Genomic DNA, 19,999 nt, shown 5'->3' with positions numbered 1-19,999 from the left:
CCAGCTATTCCGACATTCGAAAGATGGCTCAGCAAGGTGTCATGGCTGACCGTGTCGAATGCCGCGCTTAGGTCAAGGAGGATCACTGCCACTGATCCCCCTTGATCCAGGATCTTTCTGGTTTCCTCGGTGACTGCCAGCAAGGCAGTCTCTGTCCCATGTCTGGGTCTAAAGCCCGTCTGGGTGGCATCTAACAGCTGGTTATTCTCGAGAAAGTCCACCAGGTGGATATTGATGTGCCTCTCGAGAATTTTGCTCACCCAGGGGAGCAGAGAGATCGGACGGTAGCTACTGAAGTCACCGGGGTCCAGATTGTTTTTTTTTAGCAGAGCACGAACCATGGCCTGCTTCCAAGCAGGAGGAACGGTACAGGAGGTGATGGAGGCGATCAGGAGGTTCATGATGGTCGGTAGAATGACCTGAGATGCCAACATCATGACTTCTGGGGGTGCTGGATCACATGGAGACCCAGATTTTACCTTGCGGACTATAGAATCCAAAGATTCAGGGTCTAGTGGTGGAAAGTGGTCCAAAGTTATCAGGGATTGAGATGGAGAATCCCCCAAGTTTGTCTGACCCTGAGCTGTGGGATCTGGTGCTATGGAGGGGAAAGATGAATAGATTTGGTTAACTTTCTGGTGGAAAAATTCTGCCAAGTCATTACAGTGGGCTGTAGTATTGTCCAAATGCGTGCTAGAAGAGGGAAGTTTAGTGAGATTTTTCACTATTTGAAAAATGTCCTTCGGCTTGGACTTAGCTCGCATGATTTTATCAGAGAAGTACATGGATTGGCCAGATTTGACCTCAGCTTTATAGGATTTAATTGCCTCTCTATATTGGGCTTTTTCCTCCAGTGAGTAACTTAAACGCCACCATCTTTCTATTTTCCTGCAGAGGCGTTTCTTTTCCCTAAGGGCCTCTGAATACCAGGGGGCGTTTTTTTGAGAGCGTTTCAATGTTATTTTACATAGGGGTAGGGTGGCCTTGAGGGATTGTGCGATCCAGTCTTCATATTCCTGATTGGCCACACATGGGTCCTCATTATAAGAGGGCTGGTCAATCACGAGTCTGCTCGACCAGGATTCAACTGGTAGCCGGTCCCAAATTCTAGCCTTTCTTACGATGGGTCTAGGGGGGACTGGCTTAAGTGTAGTCCAGGTGAAAGGCACAAGTAGGTGGTCAGTCCATGGGAGGGGAATTGGCAACCCCGCCACAAGCTCTGTACAGTTACTGAACACAGGGTCCAGTAAGTGACCTTTAATGTGGGTAGGTGCCTTCACTCGTTGAACTAACTGTAGTGCTGCTAGATCATCTGCAAGTGTCATGGCAGTATGATCCAGGGCGACATCAAAATGGAAATTAAGGTCCCCTAACAGATTATAGTTCGAGGCAGTTCTAACCCGTTCAGCTACAATAGACGGAAGGTGATTGTGAAACTGTTTAGAGGGTCCCGGGGGGCGATATACAACAGTGCCTGAAAAACAGTTGTATGGGGAAATTTCCAGGCTGAATGCTAGGCTCTCGCATTCTGGAATTAGTTCAGGAGTTACTCGACAGTGATATTGCTCTTTATATATAATGGCTAGACCTCCTCCTCTCCCTTCAGGGCGAATGTGCCGAATAATTTGAAAGCCTGAAGGAAGGGCTGTTGCTATGTCAGGGTCAGAGTCCGTCACAAGCCACGTTTCTGTGAGAAAGACTGCATCTGGCATACGTTCTTCTAACAGAAGGGCGAGTTGCATCCTATGTTTTGGTAGGGATCTACAGTTTAGCAAAAACATACAGTAGTCCCGTTTCGCGTCCCGTAGCTGCATGGGCTTAAGGATCTGTTTACACCTCGGACAGATCACTGGTAGCTCTATAGCATGAAAAGAGTGCGAACAGCATTCGATTCCCAAAGGCCTCATCCTGAGGAGGGCTTCCGCACAATAGTACCGGACATTTAGCGGCTGAGATGTAGGGGGCATGGCCCTCAGCCCGGTCCAGGCGCGGACGGGCGCAGACGGGCTTGCCTTTGGCGTGCCGCCGCGTCGCCCGCTGCGCCCGCCCGCTGCGCGGACGGGGAGTCATCATCTTTATATACGTTGTGGAGGAGGGTGGGAGGCGTCCTACTGCTGGACCGCTACCCTTTCCTCCCACCAAGATGGCGTCCACCCTCTTTGCCTCCCGGCGTCCGCGCCTCAGTCAGCTGTGCCGGTACAAAAATCGGGTGCAGGGAGCCTCGGTATGACGTGAGTCTCACACCAAGTTGTCCGGGATACGTGATGATTAAAACGAACAGATAAAATATTTATAGTGTTAAAAATCAATTTGCCAATAAATCTGCTAATAAAATACTCGTAGAGCAAGAGGGATAGCGTGAAGAGCCCCCGGCTTCTGCCTCAGGGGAGAAATAAGCAATTCTGAATGATAACAGTAGAAGGCCCTTAAGTATTCTGGGAGGGCGGGAGGCGTGTTACTGCTGGACCGCTACCCTTTCCTCCCACCAAGATGGCGTCCACCCTCTTTGCCTCCCGGCGTCAACCCCTCAGTCGGCTGTGCCGGTACAAAAATCAGGTGCAGGGAGCCTCGGTATGACGTGAGTCTCACACAAAGGGGTCCGGGATACGTGATGATTAAAACGAACAGTTAAAATATTTATAGTGTTAAAAATCAATTTGCGAATAAATCTGCTAATAAAATACCCGTAGAGCAAGAGGGATAGCGTGAAGAGCCCCCGTCTTCCGCCTCAGGGGAGAAATAAGCAATTCTGAATGATAACAGTAGAAGGCCCTTAAGTATTCTGGGAGGGCGGGAGGCGTCCTACTGCTGGACCGCTACCCTTTCCTCCCACCAAGATGGCGTCCACCCTCTTTGCCTCCCGGCGTCAGCGCCTCAGTCGGCTGTGCCGGTACAAAAATCGGGTGCAGGGAGCCTCGGTATGACGTGAGTCTCACACCAAGGGGTCCGGGATACGTGATGATTAAAACGAACAGTTAAAATATTTATAGTGTTAAAAATCAATTTGCCAATAAATCTGCTAATAAAATACCCATAGAGCAAGAGGGATAGCGTGAAGAGCCCCCGGCTTCCGCCTCAGGGGAGAAATAAGCAATTATCATCTAAGCAAAGCTGATTTACAATATTTTCATTGCCTTGAGTTTTTGAGTAAGTGAAAGAACAACACAAAACTGCCTAATACACCTAATTGGAGTAAAGGTTTACCTAAGAGAACAGCATATAAAGAGGTCTGGGAAGAGTTCTCAATGTTTCATTGCACTTCTAAGATTTCTGTGTGTAGGCTTAAAACGTATGATTAGACCTGGGGTGTCCAACACAAGGTCAAGAGACCTATTTAATCCCACATAACATGAAATTTAATGCACTGAATGTGGAGAGAAATCATTTAACCGGTCTGTGGTTATCATAAAAATGTGGCATGGAGCAAACCCACTGGACCTACATTGGACATCCTAACATTAGACAGAAATAAATGTTCCTACGTTAAATACAGTTATATTACACAAAATTGTCCATTTTCAAATCAATCCTCAGCGGACAGCTCTCTAGATCATGGAGAAAGTGCCTTGAAGACATCTTGTCCCACAGTGGGAACTGGCACAAATTTTTATTTATGCTGAATATTTCATGAATATACATGCTGTATACAGTCTACCGACACCTTCTCAATGACAATATTTACAATGCAATTACAGGAAGGGTAGACGTGTTGAGTGACTAAATGTGTTTAAAAATATGATAACTTAAGTAAGTTCCTAAATAAAATTTGCTAGATATTTCTCAGCTCAATGAAGTCCATACCTTCTGTGGTTCTGATTTAGTGTCCTCAGCCTATCAGACCAGAATATCAAGATCCTCATCGAATGAGTTGGAAAGACTGAGACACCTTATGAGCGAATGTATCCTGCGGCCATTCAAGGAAATCAGGAGAACGTAGATTTTTTCTGAATTTAAAATAAGTGATTTTAAAATAAGTGTGTCTCCCTCCCCCAGACTTAGGTCAAGGAAGAGATTTCGAAGGCACCAGTCATGTTAATGGTAAGAACATCACAAATGTGTGTGTGAGTTTCCACCTACCCAGCACCGTGGACAATGAGGCCAATGAAGAACACGGTGGCAAGATGATGCGTGTACCAGAACACCTCATAGGAGGACCTGCGAATCAGCTCTGTGGACGAGGTCATTATCAGGATCAAGGCCAGGGTGATGACAAAGCCAGTTGCACCGGCTATGGTGCACAACACCTCCTTCATTGTGTTCTAAAGAGGAAAGATTGAACAGAAAAGCAACAAAGTTTTAGTATACTGTGATAAAAAAAGAAGTTGACTAGCATAACATGTCTCACACTACTCATATTTTTTGGAGGGATGTGAGTATGAGTGCAGTACCAAAATATCGTAGTTAGCATATCACCTGACATTATCATACCTTAGGTACCGTCTGAAAACATATCACGCCATTGGATTTAATAATGGAAAAGTGATAGCCAATCGTGCGATATTTTTGCAAATGGAATTTAAGACACAACATTTATGTCAGAGGATATTTTTGCTCACGATTATCATGCATATTTCCTTGAGTGTTTGCTGGGGACTGCAGAATAAACTGATGATGCCACCTGTGACGACAAGGGATCTACTCTTTTTTGAAGACTGTAATAGTACTTTCAGCAGACCTGCATAGATGGTTTATTCCAGGCTATTTTTCCATGTGCAGATGTTGTAAACAACAAGAACACGAGGAGTTAAATCCATACAATAGGATTGAATCTCAATAAATAATCGTGACTATGGGCCCGATTTCGATGTCAGATGGACTATATACCATCCAACATCAATTCGGTACTGGGACCGGCCGACCTCCTGTCGGCCGTCCCAACTCAGCAATTAAGTTGCGACTCCTACTGTTTACAATGAAAGCATGCATTCCGACTGGAATACATGCTCTCTCTATAAAGAGAAGAGGTGCAGTTCATCCCTGCAATCCGTGGTTGGCACCTCAAGGTGTCTGCCATGGGGTGCAGGGATCAACAGGAGGGCATCACAGGTGCCCCCTCTGCTGCCATCTGGAGGCCTTGCATCCATGGGGCCCCCAAATTCGACTTCCAACAGCCTTTTTGTGTTGGAAAGGCCGGCACAGTATTTTTGTCGGAATCCGACATTGTAAACCCTAGGACGAAAAGAATTGCCCATGAGATTACAGGAGGCACACTGGCTCTACAAGCCCATCGGAAGCCATTCGGAAATCCCGACTGACTCCATCCAAATGGGTTCAGTCGAAAATTAATCCAAACTGCTGAGTACGCTGTCGTAGGAACAGCTCCGATCGAGGGTTGGAGCCGTTTCCTACGGCATCATAATCAGCCCATATGTGTCCAATGTTTTCCTTTGTGATTTTATTGTAAAATGGAATCTCTAAGGGCCATATGTATCAGCATTACCTTTTGCGAATCCTAAATAGCGATATTTAAGGAATCGCTATTTAGAAATCGCAAAATGGTATGTATGTAGAAATTCGCTTTTTTTTGCGATTTCTTAAAATTCCTTAATTGCGATTAGCAAATTGCTAATGGCAATTAAGGAATAATTTCCATTCATTTCTATGGGCCAAGAGGCCCATAGGAATGAATGTGAAATGATTCTCAATTTGCGATTCGCAATTTGCTAATCGCAAATTGAGAATAATTACAAGGGTGCAGGGGTGTCTCAAGAACACCCTACTGCACCCCTGAAAATGGCATGTGTGCGCATATGGCACACATACATGCCCTAAGAGCATGTATGAGCGTCACATGGCACCTTTACAAATTGCATAAAGTGCATTTGTAAAAGAAATCGCAAATTACCACCAACTACAAGTTGGTGGTAATTTGCGATTCCTTAAGGGCATTTTGGATTTTTTTTTTCTTCATACATTGCATTTAAGGAATCGCAAAATTTGCGATTCCTTAAATGCAATCGCAAAATAAGGAATGGCAAATTTTGCGATTCCTTATTTTGCACCCAAATTCTTTCCTACATACCATTTTGCGAAAATGGGTTCTCAAATTTCGGCGTTTGCGAACCCATTTGGCCTTGATACATATGGCCCTTAGTGATTTCACAATTTCTCTATACTGCACTATGCTAATAACATGGAATATGACGTTTGCACTGTAGTAATGAATGTGTTTCTATTGGTGCACCTGTCCACATAACATGTTTTATTGGGTCACACATCCCCCACTGGCATGGTATAAATGTATAATTATTTAAGATGTACATGTGTGGACACTTAAACCGTGTTTTCCCATCTTCTGAGATTTTGTGTTGCAGCCTGTATTGACTCTTACCTTTTTTTAAACTAAACCATCGCATCTCAGAATTGTGCTAGTAAATGTCATTGTTTTTTTGTACGAAAACAAGTTTTAATGAGGATGAATCTCCCCCTCAGGAATGAGCACTGAGGCCTTCGATGGTAATAAACCTTAGGTGCTAATGAAACCTAATATGCCTAAGCAGTGATAAACAGAAATAGGCCAGTAGTGAAGAACATTCATTACAATCTTGGTTAAGTAGAATAATCCACAGGATATTTACATTTTGGATTGCGGATAAAAACTGGAGGCCACTTGGTTTCTTCGCTAAGGTTCTTAATTTTTTATTCCGAGTACATTGATCAAGAAAGACAAATAATGTGGCTTAAAAACTATTTTTTCCCATCTGAAGCGCATTAGGAATATTTGCTGTCTGCTGCAGCGAAAACTGCTGAATGGAATTGCACTAAACTTGTTATGATGTACCCATGATAGATCCTTTTATTGGTTTGTTGGCCATCGAGTAGTTTTTGAGTTATTATTGTTTTTAAAAAATGCTGGGTCGGCTTCCAGGGGTTCACCTTTGAAGCTTTTACCCACATACAGCAGTCTCGAGATCTGGGACATAATAAGGATTTTGGGGGCCCGGGCCAAGCGTATTCTGGGGGCCCCTGCTCGGAACAGCTTTGAATTTATGATCTAGTTTCCGCTCAAGCAGATGGATTCATGAAGCCAAATTGCGATCGCAATAGCTGCGAATTAGCAATTGCGATCGCAATTTGAATAAAAGGAATTCATGATAGTGAAAATACCAAAAAAGCGAATTCGCTAAATAAAATTGCGAGTCCGCAAATAAAATCGCAGAATCCTGGGACAAGCCCATTAGCGAATCTGAAATAGCGAGAAACCATGGATTCTGCGAAATTATTTGCGAACTCGCTAAATAATCGCAAACGCCATTCATGAAAAATCGCTGATTGCGAAAAATCCGAAAATCGCTATTTGCGAAGCGCAATTTAAGGAGAACCCAAACCAAGTGGTAACCAGTAAGGAAAAAAAACGAAAAAAAACCAAACTTTAGCAAACTACCAACAGGTGCAGGCCTGACCAAACACACTTAAGGACATGCAGCTGGAGCCTGAGGACTCTCACAATGCCAGGACTCCACATGGTGGTCATGCGGCGAAGGCTACAGCGAGCAGCACAGAACAGACGTAGGATCCAGGAGCGGATATTCCGTCTGCGGGTCACCCTTCTAGGACAAACCAGGGAGCAAATCTATGCTAAGTACCGCCTAAATGGGGCAATGATCATCAAGCTGCATCCGGGACCTTGACCCCCTGATGCAGCTCCCAACAAGGAGGACCAATGCCGTTCCCACCCATGTGCAGGTATTGTGAAGCCTGCACCTACTGGCCTCCGGAAGCTTCCAAAGGGATAGTCGCTGTTGCAGGGGGATATCCCAGCCCACCATGTCCCGCTGCCTAAGGAGTTTCCTGGATGCAATGCTGACCCGGCTACACCACTACATCTCATTCCCCACCACCCAACAGGACTTGAATAACACCAAGCTGAAATTCTACAACATTGCACAATTCCCACATGTAATTGGATGCATTGACTGTACCCACATCCACATCTGCCCACCAGCACAAATAGAATACATGTACCGCAACCGCAAGTCCTACCACTCCCTCAATATCCAGATGGTGTGCAACGCCAAGAATATCATCACGGACATAGTGGCACAATATCCGGGCAGCACACATGGCTCCTTCATCTTCCGGCACAGCGGCATTCACACACGACTGGCCAGGGGAGACTTTGGCGAAGGACACCTACTAGGTAAGTACACATGCCCCCAAATAGTACACAGTGATCATGTATTTGCGCAGAACAGGCACTCACCCTGTGCTTCTTACCTTCAGGTGACAGCGCCTACCGTCTACGTGAGTACCTCCTCACCCCATACCTCAACCCTGCCACAAGACAGCAACGGCGTTACAATGCTGCACACATACGCACAAGAAATTGCATTGAGAGGACATTTGGCCTATTGAAGAGCCGTTTCTGCATACTGCGCAAGACTGGTGGGGCCATCAAATACACACCTGAGGTCTGCTGCCGCATCGTGGCTGTGTGTGCAATACTCCACAACATTGCTACCAAGCGCAGGATACCAGGGGAGATATCTGGCAGTGAGTCGGAAGGGGACAACCGCCCGCCTCCACATGTGCGTCATGCATGCTGAAGGACACAGGCGCCGCAACCACTTCACTATAAACTGTTTCTAGTGCACCCATTCCCCTCACAAAACACTGCACTCATGCGTGAAAAATGTAATAATGACATGAATGTGATTCAGGTCGGACCATAAATCTTTATTGTTAATGCACAATAAATTGGCCTTTAATAATTTTGGTGTCACATGAAGAGAGTATTACTTCATACCTCCCCATGCTGGGGTAGTGGGCTTGCAGGGGTGTACTGCATGGCCTCCCTGAGAATGTCTGAGTTCTCACTGTCGGTTGCGACGAGACGCACCAAGTCGTCTATCTGTGTCCTGAGGGACGGTGTTGGCCCGAGTTGATGTTGTTGGCCTGCTGCTGCGGCAACGTACAGGCACAGGCGGCAAGGATGCGCTGCTCTTGTTGACGCTACCTCGCTCATGTCGTCAGGCCCCCCTGGTTCTCCATGGGCAGTGGACACTGCTGCCAAGCACTGCTGCTGTTAGCAGATCTAGTGACCTGGCCACATCCTGGCAACACTGTACCATCTGGCCCTGCATGGCAAGGGACCTGCGTGACAGCTGTGACGTTGCATTGCCAACAATGTGGTTCGACCTGGTGTAGGCCGACAGGCGGGCCAGTAGTTGGCGGTGGCGGCGGCGCGTCATGACCAGCAGCTGGCTGTTCTCTCTGACAGCAGCGGTCATCTGGACGATATTTTGGCCATTCGTCTGCAGCTGTGTGTGAATTGCTGCCAGGTGACGCGCCTGGGTACGATGCACCACCAGCATGCAGCGTTCAATGGCCAGGCCAGGATCAGGAAGTAGGAGTGCCCTGCCCGTGCCTGCTGAGGCATGACGCTGCTGGCGCCTCAGTGCGCTGGTGTGTGATCTGGCTCCATCTGTGCCCCTCATCTGCCTCCTAGGCGCTGGTGGTGGGGCCTGTACCACTGCTGTGGGTGTTTGTTGGGGTGTTGGCTGCACACCTGTGGCTGCAGGGGTGGCCCTGTCCGCACGGGGTGGTGGTGGTAGCACTGCAGGTGGCTGTGATGGACCGGGTCGTTGGTTGGACTGGCCCTCACCCTCAGTGTCCTCCTGGGTCTCGGCGATGTGCAGGGCCTCGCTATCTCTGCTGGGTTGCTCAACAGCACCTGTAATGTAAAAGGGTGCATGATTAATGTTATGTATCTTGCACAAGCAATGTTGATACATGCATGTAGGCTTGCTTTCCCTGACTGGCTTTTGGATTTACTTTGATTTGACAGGTCTGGCTGTGTTCAGCTAACTGGGGGTATATGATTTCACTACAACTACCACAATGCAATGGGGCATTTCAGGTGTTTATGGGCTGCATTGTTGGGGATGTCATATTGCTTGCTCAGGAGTCATGGGAATTGTTGGGGGACAAGGTCGCAGTCGCATGGCACTTACCTTCTGTTTGTTGGCTGGGTCGGGACGAGTCCAGCTGGATAACCCCCATGCAGGCTTCTGGTGCAATGGTGTCCTCTATCAGGTCCTCCAATGGAGTGTTTGGTGTGGCTACAGGTTCCCCTCCACCGGTGGCCAGTCGCTCCCCAAGCCTCTCGGCAATACGCTCCTTTGAACGACCTCTCAGGTCGTACCAGCGCTTTTTGAGGTCATCAATTGACCGCTGGGTCACCCCAACTGAATTTACTTTAGCGCGGATGCGCTGCCAGATCCTGCGCTTGTCTGCCTCTGGCACCCTCCGGGAGTCTTTGCCGAAGAGGCGTGCATGGTCCTTGGTGACCCCCTCAATCAAATGCTCGAGTTCAAGTTCTGAAAACTTGAGTTTTCGCTTCCTCTCCTGCCCACTGCTCCCTGCTGCATCCTGGGACATGTTTGTGATATGTGTCCTGCTGGGGTGCTGCACAGTCAAAGTTTTGGAAGTCTTCAGAATCCTGCTTCCACTCTCTGGCTCTGTGTTCTGTTTGTGGGTGGGGAAAGCCTACTTCCTGGTTGTGATGTCATCAGTGGGCTCGAAATGCGACTTCCGGTTTTTGCGATCTCGCAGTTAGCGAGATCCAAATTGCGATTTCGCTAATTGCGAGTTCGCAATTTCTACATGGAAAAATGCAGATTCTGCGAATATTAAGCAATTGTGGGAAGATCGCAATCGGCAATTGCGATCTATTGCGATTAGCTTTTTTACATCACATTTCTACATGAATGCCATTCTGCGATTTTCAAATTGCGATTCGCTATTTCTCGCAATTTGCTAATCGCAGAATGGCACCTTCATGAATCTGGCTGTTAATGCCCTCTTTGGCCAGGTCACTGACAGTGCACAGACACACTGGTCCAAATTCTAGATTTGTTTGCCCCTAATATTTAGGGATAGTGTTGTGTGTTTTCAATATTGTAACACAGCAGCAACTCACTAATATTACAAATAATCTCTGTGACACCCTTCCATTTCTCATATGTGAGTTCCTATTGTGATTTAAAAAAAGCTTTTTATGGATGTTGCATTAAACAAACAAACTTTTTCTGCAAAATATCTGTAAAAGATTCTCACAAATCACCCACATTTAAAATAAATTAAACGACAATGGTGTTTAAAACCATCTGTTGAAGAATTATTCAAGGCCATCAGGTCAGGACCCTGCAGAAAAGAGCTGGCTGTATCCTGAAAGGCTGGGGCCCTGAGCCGGAGCCCACGTTGCCCATACTTTAAAACGCTTCTGCTCGAGATGCATGACATGGACTTTGGCTCAGTACCCCTGGCAACAAAGCCTACTGCACTCATGCGCTCAAACATTGTACACAGCACCCATTTCTCATGGTTCCAGATTTCGCACTGTGCAGCCTTTGGCTGTTAACAGCTGACCCTGGGAACAAACACTAGTGGTTGTAGCACAAAACCGAAAATCAAAAGTTACAGTACTAGCCTCACCCTAACGTCATATTTTGAAAGGTGGAAATATGTGAATGAGAGTCTAGGGAGACTAGACAATACACTTACAGGCAGATTCATCAATGTCCCGATTTGCGAGTCCTTAATAGCGATTATTAAGGAATCGCCGGAGCCCGCGTTGCCCATACTTTAAAACGCTTCTGCTCGAGATGCATGACATGGACTTTGGCTCAGTACCCCTGCAACAAAGCCTACTGCACTCATGCGCTCAAACATTGTGCACAGCACCCATTTCTCATGGTTCCAGATTTCGCACAGTGCAGCCTTTGGCTGTTAACAGCTGACCCTGGGAACAAACACTAGTGGTTGTAGCACAAAACCGAAAATCAAAAGTTACAGTACTAGCCTCACCCTAACGTCAGATTTTGAAAGGTGGAAATATGTGAATGAGAGTCTAGGGAGACTAGACAATTCACTTACAGGTACAGTTCATCAATGTCCGGATTTGCGAGTCCTTAATAGCGATTATTAAGGAATCGCTATTAAGGACTTGCAAATCGGGATTCATGTAGAAATCGCTAAATAAATTGCGATGCCTACAGCCTCCTTATTTGCGATTAGCAAATTGCTAATCGCAAATAAGGATTAACTCCCCATTCATTCCTATGGGCCTAAAGGCCCATAGGAATGAATGGGGAGTCATTCCTTATTTGCGATTAGCAATTTGCTAATTGCAAATAAGGATGCGATTTCAAGGGTGCCAGGGGTGTCCAACGGGAGCAAAGGACACCCTGTAGCACCCCTGAAATGTAATCTACATTGGTGTTGTGCACACCCATGTCCAAAGGACATGTGTGTGTGTAACATGCAACTTATAAAAATGCATTTAAATGCATTTTTCTAAGTTTTCGCTATTTACCTTGAGGTTTGACCTCACGGTAAATAGTGGCCCAAAATTGCGATTTCGCAATTTTAAAATCTCAAATAGAGATTCCTTAAATGCAATTCCTTCCTCGCAAATGTGCGAATTCTTTAATAGCGAATTTTGCATTTGAGATGATGAATCCCAAATGCAAAAATTGCACTCGCAAAGGGCCAGATTCTCAGAATCTGGCCCTTTGCAAGCACAATTAAGCTTGATGAATCTGGCCGTTTGTCTATAAAACATATTTCAGTGTGATTTCCCGTTTAATCGGATGTAAAAAGAATGAAAACACACTCAAACTCACTGTGTTGTAGCTTCTTATAGGGTTGAGGTAGGTCTCATTCGAATTCTCTCCAATGCAGGAAAGCATGTTCTGCAGCGCTCCTGCGTCTTTTGATTGGCTCATGTGATATCTCTCCACGTTGACCAGATGAGCAACAACATGGATGGCTACAGGAAGAAGAACAAGAGATTTCACTGCAGGGAAAATGTTGGGTGAAGTTTTTTTCAACCGCTTTTATGTGTGCTTCTCTCAATCCGCTAACAATTCCTGGTGAAAGGAGATGGCGTGTTTTCCTAGACAGGCCCTGTGATCTCACTGTAGGAGGCTTGATATTAGTTACACCTTCATTACCAAGAGGAAGCTATCTAACATTTACCACCATGAGGTAAAACGAGAGAATTTATTCACGTCATTAATTTGCTGCTTTGTAGTGTCATGTGATGTTTACAGCAGCCTCAAGGAACTAGCACATTTCCCCAAATGGAGCACGAGGATGCACAAAAAGCACACTACAAAAATCCTGATAACAAGGTAAAACACCACTTGTCTGCAAAAAAGTATTTAAAATGCAAGCAGCTTAGAGTAGGGGAAAGCAAAGTTGGATCCATATAATTTTGAACTGAATTAGAAAGCAAATAAATGATTACATACCCCCAAGACCCTAAAAATACCACATGTTCATATTGTCCAAGCTGTGATAACTGTTGACATCCCTTATATAGTTCTTCAATAATTAATTGATAGCTCACACTGACTCCCATTTCCAAATTCTCCCTTTTCCCCCCATCCCTGAAGTTGACTGCCTGATAATTCGAGCCAGCTCTCATTCGGCCCCCCTTACTGCTGTTCTCATCTATCGCCCCCCTCACCCAACACCCACTTTTGTTTCCAGCCTCCAGGACATTCTCGCTACACTGATTGTTAACAACTCATCAGTGCTGGTGCTGGGCGACTTTAATTTTTGGCCCAATGATCCTGCCGAAATCCCCCTGTCTAAAGAATTCACTGACCTTATGACCAGCCTCAACTTCACTCCCCATGTCCATAGCCCTACCCACGTGCATGGTCACTCGCTCGACCAGGTTTGGACCTCGAATATTTCCACTACTCCCCCTACCATTTCCCCCTGTTCCTGGTCGGACCACTTTTTAATTTCTTTCTCCCTCGCTTTAGCCCCAGCGACTAAACCCCCCCTTCCCAAAAACACCTGGGTCAGGAAATGGGGTAAGGCAGATATGCCATCCCTCTGCTCATCCCTAGTCAATTCCTGCCCGACCTGTCAGGCCTCGCCGCCCCGGTCCAACTGACCACTATCGATGGCTGGCTGACCCAGGCAGGCGACGACTTTGCTCCTTTGAGGCGGATCACGGTCAAGCGAGCCCATGTTGCTAACCGCTGGTTCACCCCTGACCTCAAGGAGAAGAAACTGGCCGCACGCAGAGCAGAGCGTGCATGGAGAAGAGAATACTGCCCCGCCAAAAAAACCATTTATCTTTCCGTGCTCAAAGCATATAAACAAGGCATCCTCGATGCCAAGACCCTGTTCTACTCTAACAGGATACTGGCAGCAGAATCTCAGTCCAAAGAGATCTTTGCTACAGTACACGAGCTTGCCTCATCCAACAGAGCCACGTCCTCGATCCCCCCCTCTCAACCGCTCTGCGACTCACTCAACGATTTCTTCGTTGAGAAGGTCGCAAAGATCAAGGCCAACATCCCCCTCCCTTCCCCCACTTTCACCAATCCCTCCCCACCTGTTGTCACCTCCAAACTCACCTCCATCCCCCCCCTGACTAAGGCTACACTTCTTCCCCTGCTCCAAAAGGTAAAGTCTGGCTCCCCCCAAGACTTTGCCCCTGCTCACATCCTGAGAGAAATCTTCCTACACTGCCCTACCCCTCCCCTCACACTTTTGAACGACTCACTTAGCAATGGAGTGGTCCCCACTGCTCACAAATTTGCGGCTGTTATTCCCATCCTAAAAAAGCCCTGTGCCGACCCTTCATCCCCTTCCAATTACCGCCCCATCTCCCTTCTGCCTTACCTGGGCAAGGTTCTAGAAACCCATGTAACCAGCACCCTGAGCACCTACGTGGAAACCAACCACTGCCTTTCCCCCCGACAGGCGGGCTTTCGCCCCCTCCACTCTACGGAGAAGGTGGTGACCTCAGTGATGGACTGCCTACGCGAGGGCATTGACACCAACCTCCCGCAGGCCCTCATCCTCTTAGATCTGTCCGCCGCTTTTGACACGGTGGACCACTCCATCCTCCTCACCCGTGTCAGGGCGGCGGGCATAGAGGGCCTGGCCTTCGCCTGGCTCGAGTCCTTCCTGAGTGATAGGGCTCAGGCGGTCCACCTAGCTGGTTTCACCGCTGCCTCTCGTAAGGTTGTATGTGGAGTCCCCCAAGGCTCCTCACTTTCCCCTCTTTTGTTTAATTTATACATTTACCCCCTTATTTTTATGTTACAGCAGCTCGAGGTCACGGTGTTCAATTACGCCGATGACCTCCAGCTAATTTTCAACCTCTCCCACTCTTCCTCATCCTCCCTGAACGTCCAATCCGTCATGTTGTTTATCCAGGATTGGATGAACTGCAACCACCTCAAACTCAATCCGGACAAGACGGAGTTAGTCTTGACCGGAGGTGGCTGCAGTCCTTGGTCCCCTTCCCACTGGCCTTCTTCACTTGGTGTCCCCCCGCTCTCTGTCCCCAAGGTCAAAACTCTTGGTATTTTTCTGAATTCTTCACTCTCCGTTCACTCACAGGTCAATTCGGTTGTTTCCTCCTGTTTTTTTTCCCTCAGAACCATCAGGAAGATCTCTCGTTTTTTCTCTCTACCTGCCCTAAAGATCATCGTGATGGCTATGGTGCTCTCGCGCCTTGACTATGGCAACATCATCTACAATGGCGCCCCAGCCTACGCCATTCACCGTTTGCAGCTAGTGCAGAACCAGGCTGCCCGCCTGATTCACGGCCTGCCCAAATTCCATCGAGCCACTCCTCTACTGCAGGCCCTGCACTGGCTGCCGGTGAAAGAGCGAGCCCTATTCAAGCTTGGCTGTACCACCTTTCAGGCCAAAATGGGCACCGCCCCGGAGTTCATTTGCTCCGCCATCACGCCCTACAAACCGGGAAGAGAGCTTCGATCCACCCACCTGGCCTTGTTAACAACTCCCCGCTTCAGAAAGAAAAAGGCAGGTGGAACAAAATTTGCAGTGCTCGCTCCGGCGTTCTGGAACTCCCTCCCGACGGAACTCCGCATGACACCCTTTTACATCGAGTTCCGGTAGGGTCTTAAAACTGTGCTCTTCTCCCGAGCCTATAATGCCTAGACTCCCTCCGCTCCTGTCTGTCTCCTCACAATCCAAAAGCGCCAAGAAACCGCATGGTAGAAGTGCGCTATACAAATGTTTTTAAATTCAAATTCAAATAAAGTATGCGCTACTAAATCACAATCATGAAAGTCAGCAATAAAATTCAATAGAGTGAAAACGATCTATGAAGTTCAAAAGTCTTGATATTAAAAACAAGGAGGGAATAAAGTGAATTGTAGATTTCCACATATAATTTTCAAACACCAGTTAAGGCTGGTGATCTTTGAAAGTCGTAAGGCAAAACAATATTCTGATGCACAATGCAGGCTCCATTTATTGGTTGTATGTGATCTAAGGGAAAACGGTTTAATGGAATATCGTTATTGAGAGACTATTTAGTTTAAACAATTTAATGGAAATGTTCAGGAGAAATGGCATTTACCATTCTATAGAAACCAATTTGTCTTTTACTTTGAAATTTGCTTCTGCATAGTTATTTTTTGATGTGTAAATGAAACATTTTTGTCGAAGGTATTTATTTCGATCCTTTATGTCAGGGGACATTGTTTCAGATGTATATCTTTTACATTGTAAACAATTACTTTGGATGCTTTTAATTAGCTGAACCCTCGCCACAGCTAATTACCATCCATTTCTGCCTCATAAAAATGCCTCCCCATGCATGAACTCCACCCATCCCTGACCTTTAACCTCCACCCGTACTTAAACCCTAAAAGCCCTTCCTAACCATAAACTCCACCCATCCCTCAACCCTAAAAACGTTTCCCCACACCTAAACTCCACCTATCTCTAACAACTGAACTACACCCACCCCATAACCCTTAAAGCCCCCTATACTGTTAAGCTCTACCCATCTCTTGGGCTAAATCCCTCTCACTACTTCTAAACTCCACCCATTCTTTTTTTTTAACCGACTTTATTGGCATATAGGGATATCACACAATCAATTTGTACCAAAAGGTCTCCATGTAAAAGTGTCCCTCATTCCTCCCGCCCTAACCCTGCATATATAGGTAATCCAAATTACAATACTAGTTCGAAATTTTCAGATGTGTCCAGTTTAGAGAAAAAGGAGGGACTAAGAGTTACACACATTCCCCAGAAATATAACTGGAGCACACAATGATATTCAAAAGAGTACAGATTTGACTTCACCATGAGTAAGCAATACAGGAGGAAAGACCATGCGCATCAGCTAAATAATAACCATGCCGATATAAAACAGGTTTTAACGCCCCCCCCCGCCTCCCAGCCAGCTTTTGAATTAGGCCAACACAGTAAATAATGAGGTGAGACTTTAAAAAGTATTCTTTTTTTTTTTACGCTCAGATGTTGCAGCCCTCCATCACCTCTAGGGTTCCTCGTATTTACACACCCTGGTCAAGGGGAGCCTGTCGTTCCCTCCAATGCAGTCGCCTCATGCAGCTCCCTTAACTCAGATAGCATGGATGCTCGGAGCAGCAGATCATCCTCAAATTTTTCATCCCTTCATACGTGGCCCATTCACACCTCCTCTGCAGTCGCCCACTCACAGACATCCCTCAACAATACCTGGTACCTGGGAGGTGTAGGACTAAGCCACTTAAACACAATATGCCTCTTGGCCAATACGAGACACAACATAACAAACTTTCAGACTTTTCGTAGGGAAGGGTACCAATCCAAGCAACACCTGCCTAGTCTCCATTTGGATACTCCACCGAAGTATTTCTTGCCAATAGGAAGTCAGAGATGGGCATGTCCACACCATGTGGATAAAATATGCCCTTGAGTCTTTACAATGTGGACATTCCTCTGGGCGTTTGGGATAAATCACGTGTAGTGTCTGTGGGATAAGGTAGGTCTGGTGGACAAAGTTATATTGGAGAAGTTTAAAGTGCGCCTTGGAACTGACAGTTCAGACCCCCTCATGGACCTTCGCCCAGACCTTAGAGGACAGTGGTCCCTCCAATATGGAGTCCTATTTTTTCTCTGTAGGAGCTCCACTTGCAGTAAGTCGTCGGGCAGGGCGCAATAAAGTTAAGACACCAATCGGCATCCCAGGGCCATGTACAACATGACCATTGATGTAGCGCAAATTACACCTTTCATTTGTATGGGTGCATCATAATCACGAGTAGTTCGCACCCACATGTATTATTTTTTTGTATTAATCTGACACAGTAGAACGAGAACTGTAATAACGTGAATTGTGGTGTATTAGGGATGTGAATGGCGGTGTATTAGGGATATTTTCAAATAAACTTGAAGAAATGAATGTTGAATTCATACGTGTTTATCTGAAATCATTAACATGTAGAATTCATACATGCTGCTTACAACTATTCACGTAATTGATGTGCTTATTAAACGTGTTTGTTTAGAAATGCTCAGTAAAAGTGTTAATTTTATATGTAACTAGCAGCCCGCCCCAGCGTTGCCCGGGGCAGAAGGGGGCTGGGGGCAGCATTTCAGGCTTGCGCCACTCCCGCCCCGGCCCCCTCCCGCCCAGAACACTTACATTTTTCACTTTGACTGCACTATAAAGAAAGCTGAAAACATGTCACTTTGGTAATCCCAAACAATAAATCGATCTCCTATTCTGTCACCCTTTAAAAGAGCACCATACCGCCGTGGCGTGGTTCAGTGTTCCTCTCTCGGCTATACCACCGTTAGCCTAGTGAACTTCTCAGTTATTTCCCACTGTTCAATGTCTTCCTCGGCTGTCGCTTTCTCACCAGTGCAGTACCTCTCTCAGTTGTGCCTCGTTCAGTCCTTTGATTCCCTCCCCTCCCCTCCCCTCCCCTCCCCTCCCCTCCCCTCCCCTCCCCTCCACTCCCCTCCCCCTCTAGTGGCCCCATCCCAGTAGCACTTACTCCGGTCGGTAGATTCTTCACTATCAGGCGGGACATGATGCTCTTTACAGGAATCTTGCCTTCTTCCACTACTGTTACAATTCTCTCACGTTGGGTATGAGTGCTGCCATCTTTGTTTCCTTCCTCGCCGCTCGTCACCGCTCCTCCCCGCCTGTCGTCATCACGCACGTTGCTGTCATTGCTACGTCACAGCTGGCGCTTCTTTCAGGGGACTACTTTGTTTTTAAAGTTACATTTTTAAATTTACGTTTTATTTTTATTTTATCTAGCCTATGTCCATCTACACACCCTCACAATTTCAAGGATGTATTGGGTGTGTGGATTGGCGCTGTGGTTCCCGAGTTTACCTGGCCAAAAGGTTTGTGTTCTCTCTTTATAATAGTAGTATAGATTTCATAAGGCTTGTTTGTTATTTTCTAATGTTGGCTGATTTATGTCGGCCTGAAATCCACTTTTCCTGGGAGCTCTTGCATTAGATTTAAAAGCCGAATTTCATGTGCATGTTGGATTTGTTCTTTCCCACGTTTCTGTTGCCAGTGGAAAATTCATCTTTGTTAGCTAGAATAATGTCTTTGTTCTAGGAGCTAGGCTCAGGGAGAAGAGGATACATTGAGCATTGATACTGGAGAACTGTTGTACTTTCTCATCGGAGCAAGCCTGGGAATCAAGTTCATTTCGCCAAGGCCTAGGTGCATCGCTGCCTAATGGAAAATCAACTATGAGAAAGTGGCTTGACTGGATGGTGGGATGCTGCAATGCATCTTGTGATACTACCTATGGTACTGATGTATCAAAGTTAGGGAAAGTGTCCGTGTGACTCCTGCCTTGCCTTGCAAAAGAGAGCAACTTAGAGCGAGCTCTGCAGCTTTATACTATTTGACCCATCTAATGCAAAGAGACTTCTTAGGAAGACTTCACAAGCTGACACCTTAATGAATCTTGCAGTGGGAAATGCTATTCAGGGATGTCACGCTGATGATAGTGTAGGGGCAAATTAATGCTCTACATCCACGAACTTCCAATGAAGCGGAATCTCAATGTCTGCTCTGTTATTTTCTGTATCCTGATTCTTGAACTCATCATCCTGTGCATGTTGTACCACCCTAACTTTATCCATAGATTTGGCTTTGTATTAGTACCAATGTATTTCCACACCCTCACTTTGAGGTGCCTGTTTGTCCAGCTGTTTTTGGCTTTGT

The 19,999-nt window shown here is 46.4% G+C and overlaps 1 protein-coding gene across 1 annotated transcript in view; it reads right to left on the bottom strand.

The window, feature by feature from the left end:
• Positions 1-19,999, bottom strand: part of NOX3 (NADPH oxidase 3) — a 478,144-nt gene that overhangs the window by 194,992 nt on the left and 263,153 nt on the right. Inside the window, exons 4-5 of the mRNA XM_086926861.1 lie at positions 12,627-12,772; positions 4,078-4,259 (exon numbers count right to left, since the gene is read on the bottom strand). Of these exons, the coding sequence (XP_086782987.1) occupies positions 4,078-4,259; positions 12,627-12,772 (328 nt within the window). The remainder of the gene's footprint in view (positions 1-4,077; positions 4,260-12,626; positions 12,773-19,999) is intronic.

Source organism: Lissotriton vulgaris, chromosome 6, assembly GCF_964263255.1.
Source record: "Lissotriton vulgaris chromosome 6, aLisVul1.2, whole genome shotgun sequence".
Classification (NCBI taxonomy): Eukaryota; Metazoa; Chordata; class Amphibia; order Caudata; family Salamandridae; genus Lissotriton; species Lissotriton vulgaris.
The sequence above is the reverse complement of the archived record's forward strand: the minus strand, read 5'-3'. Positions and strand labels throughout refer to the sequence as shown.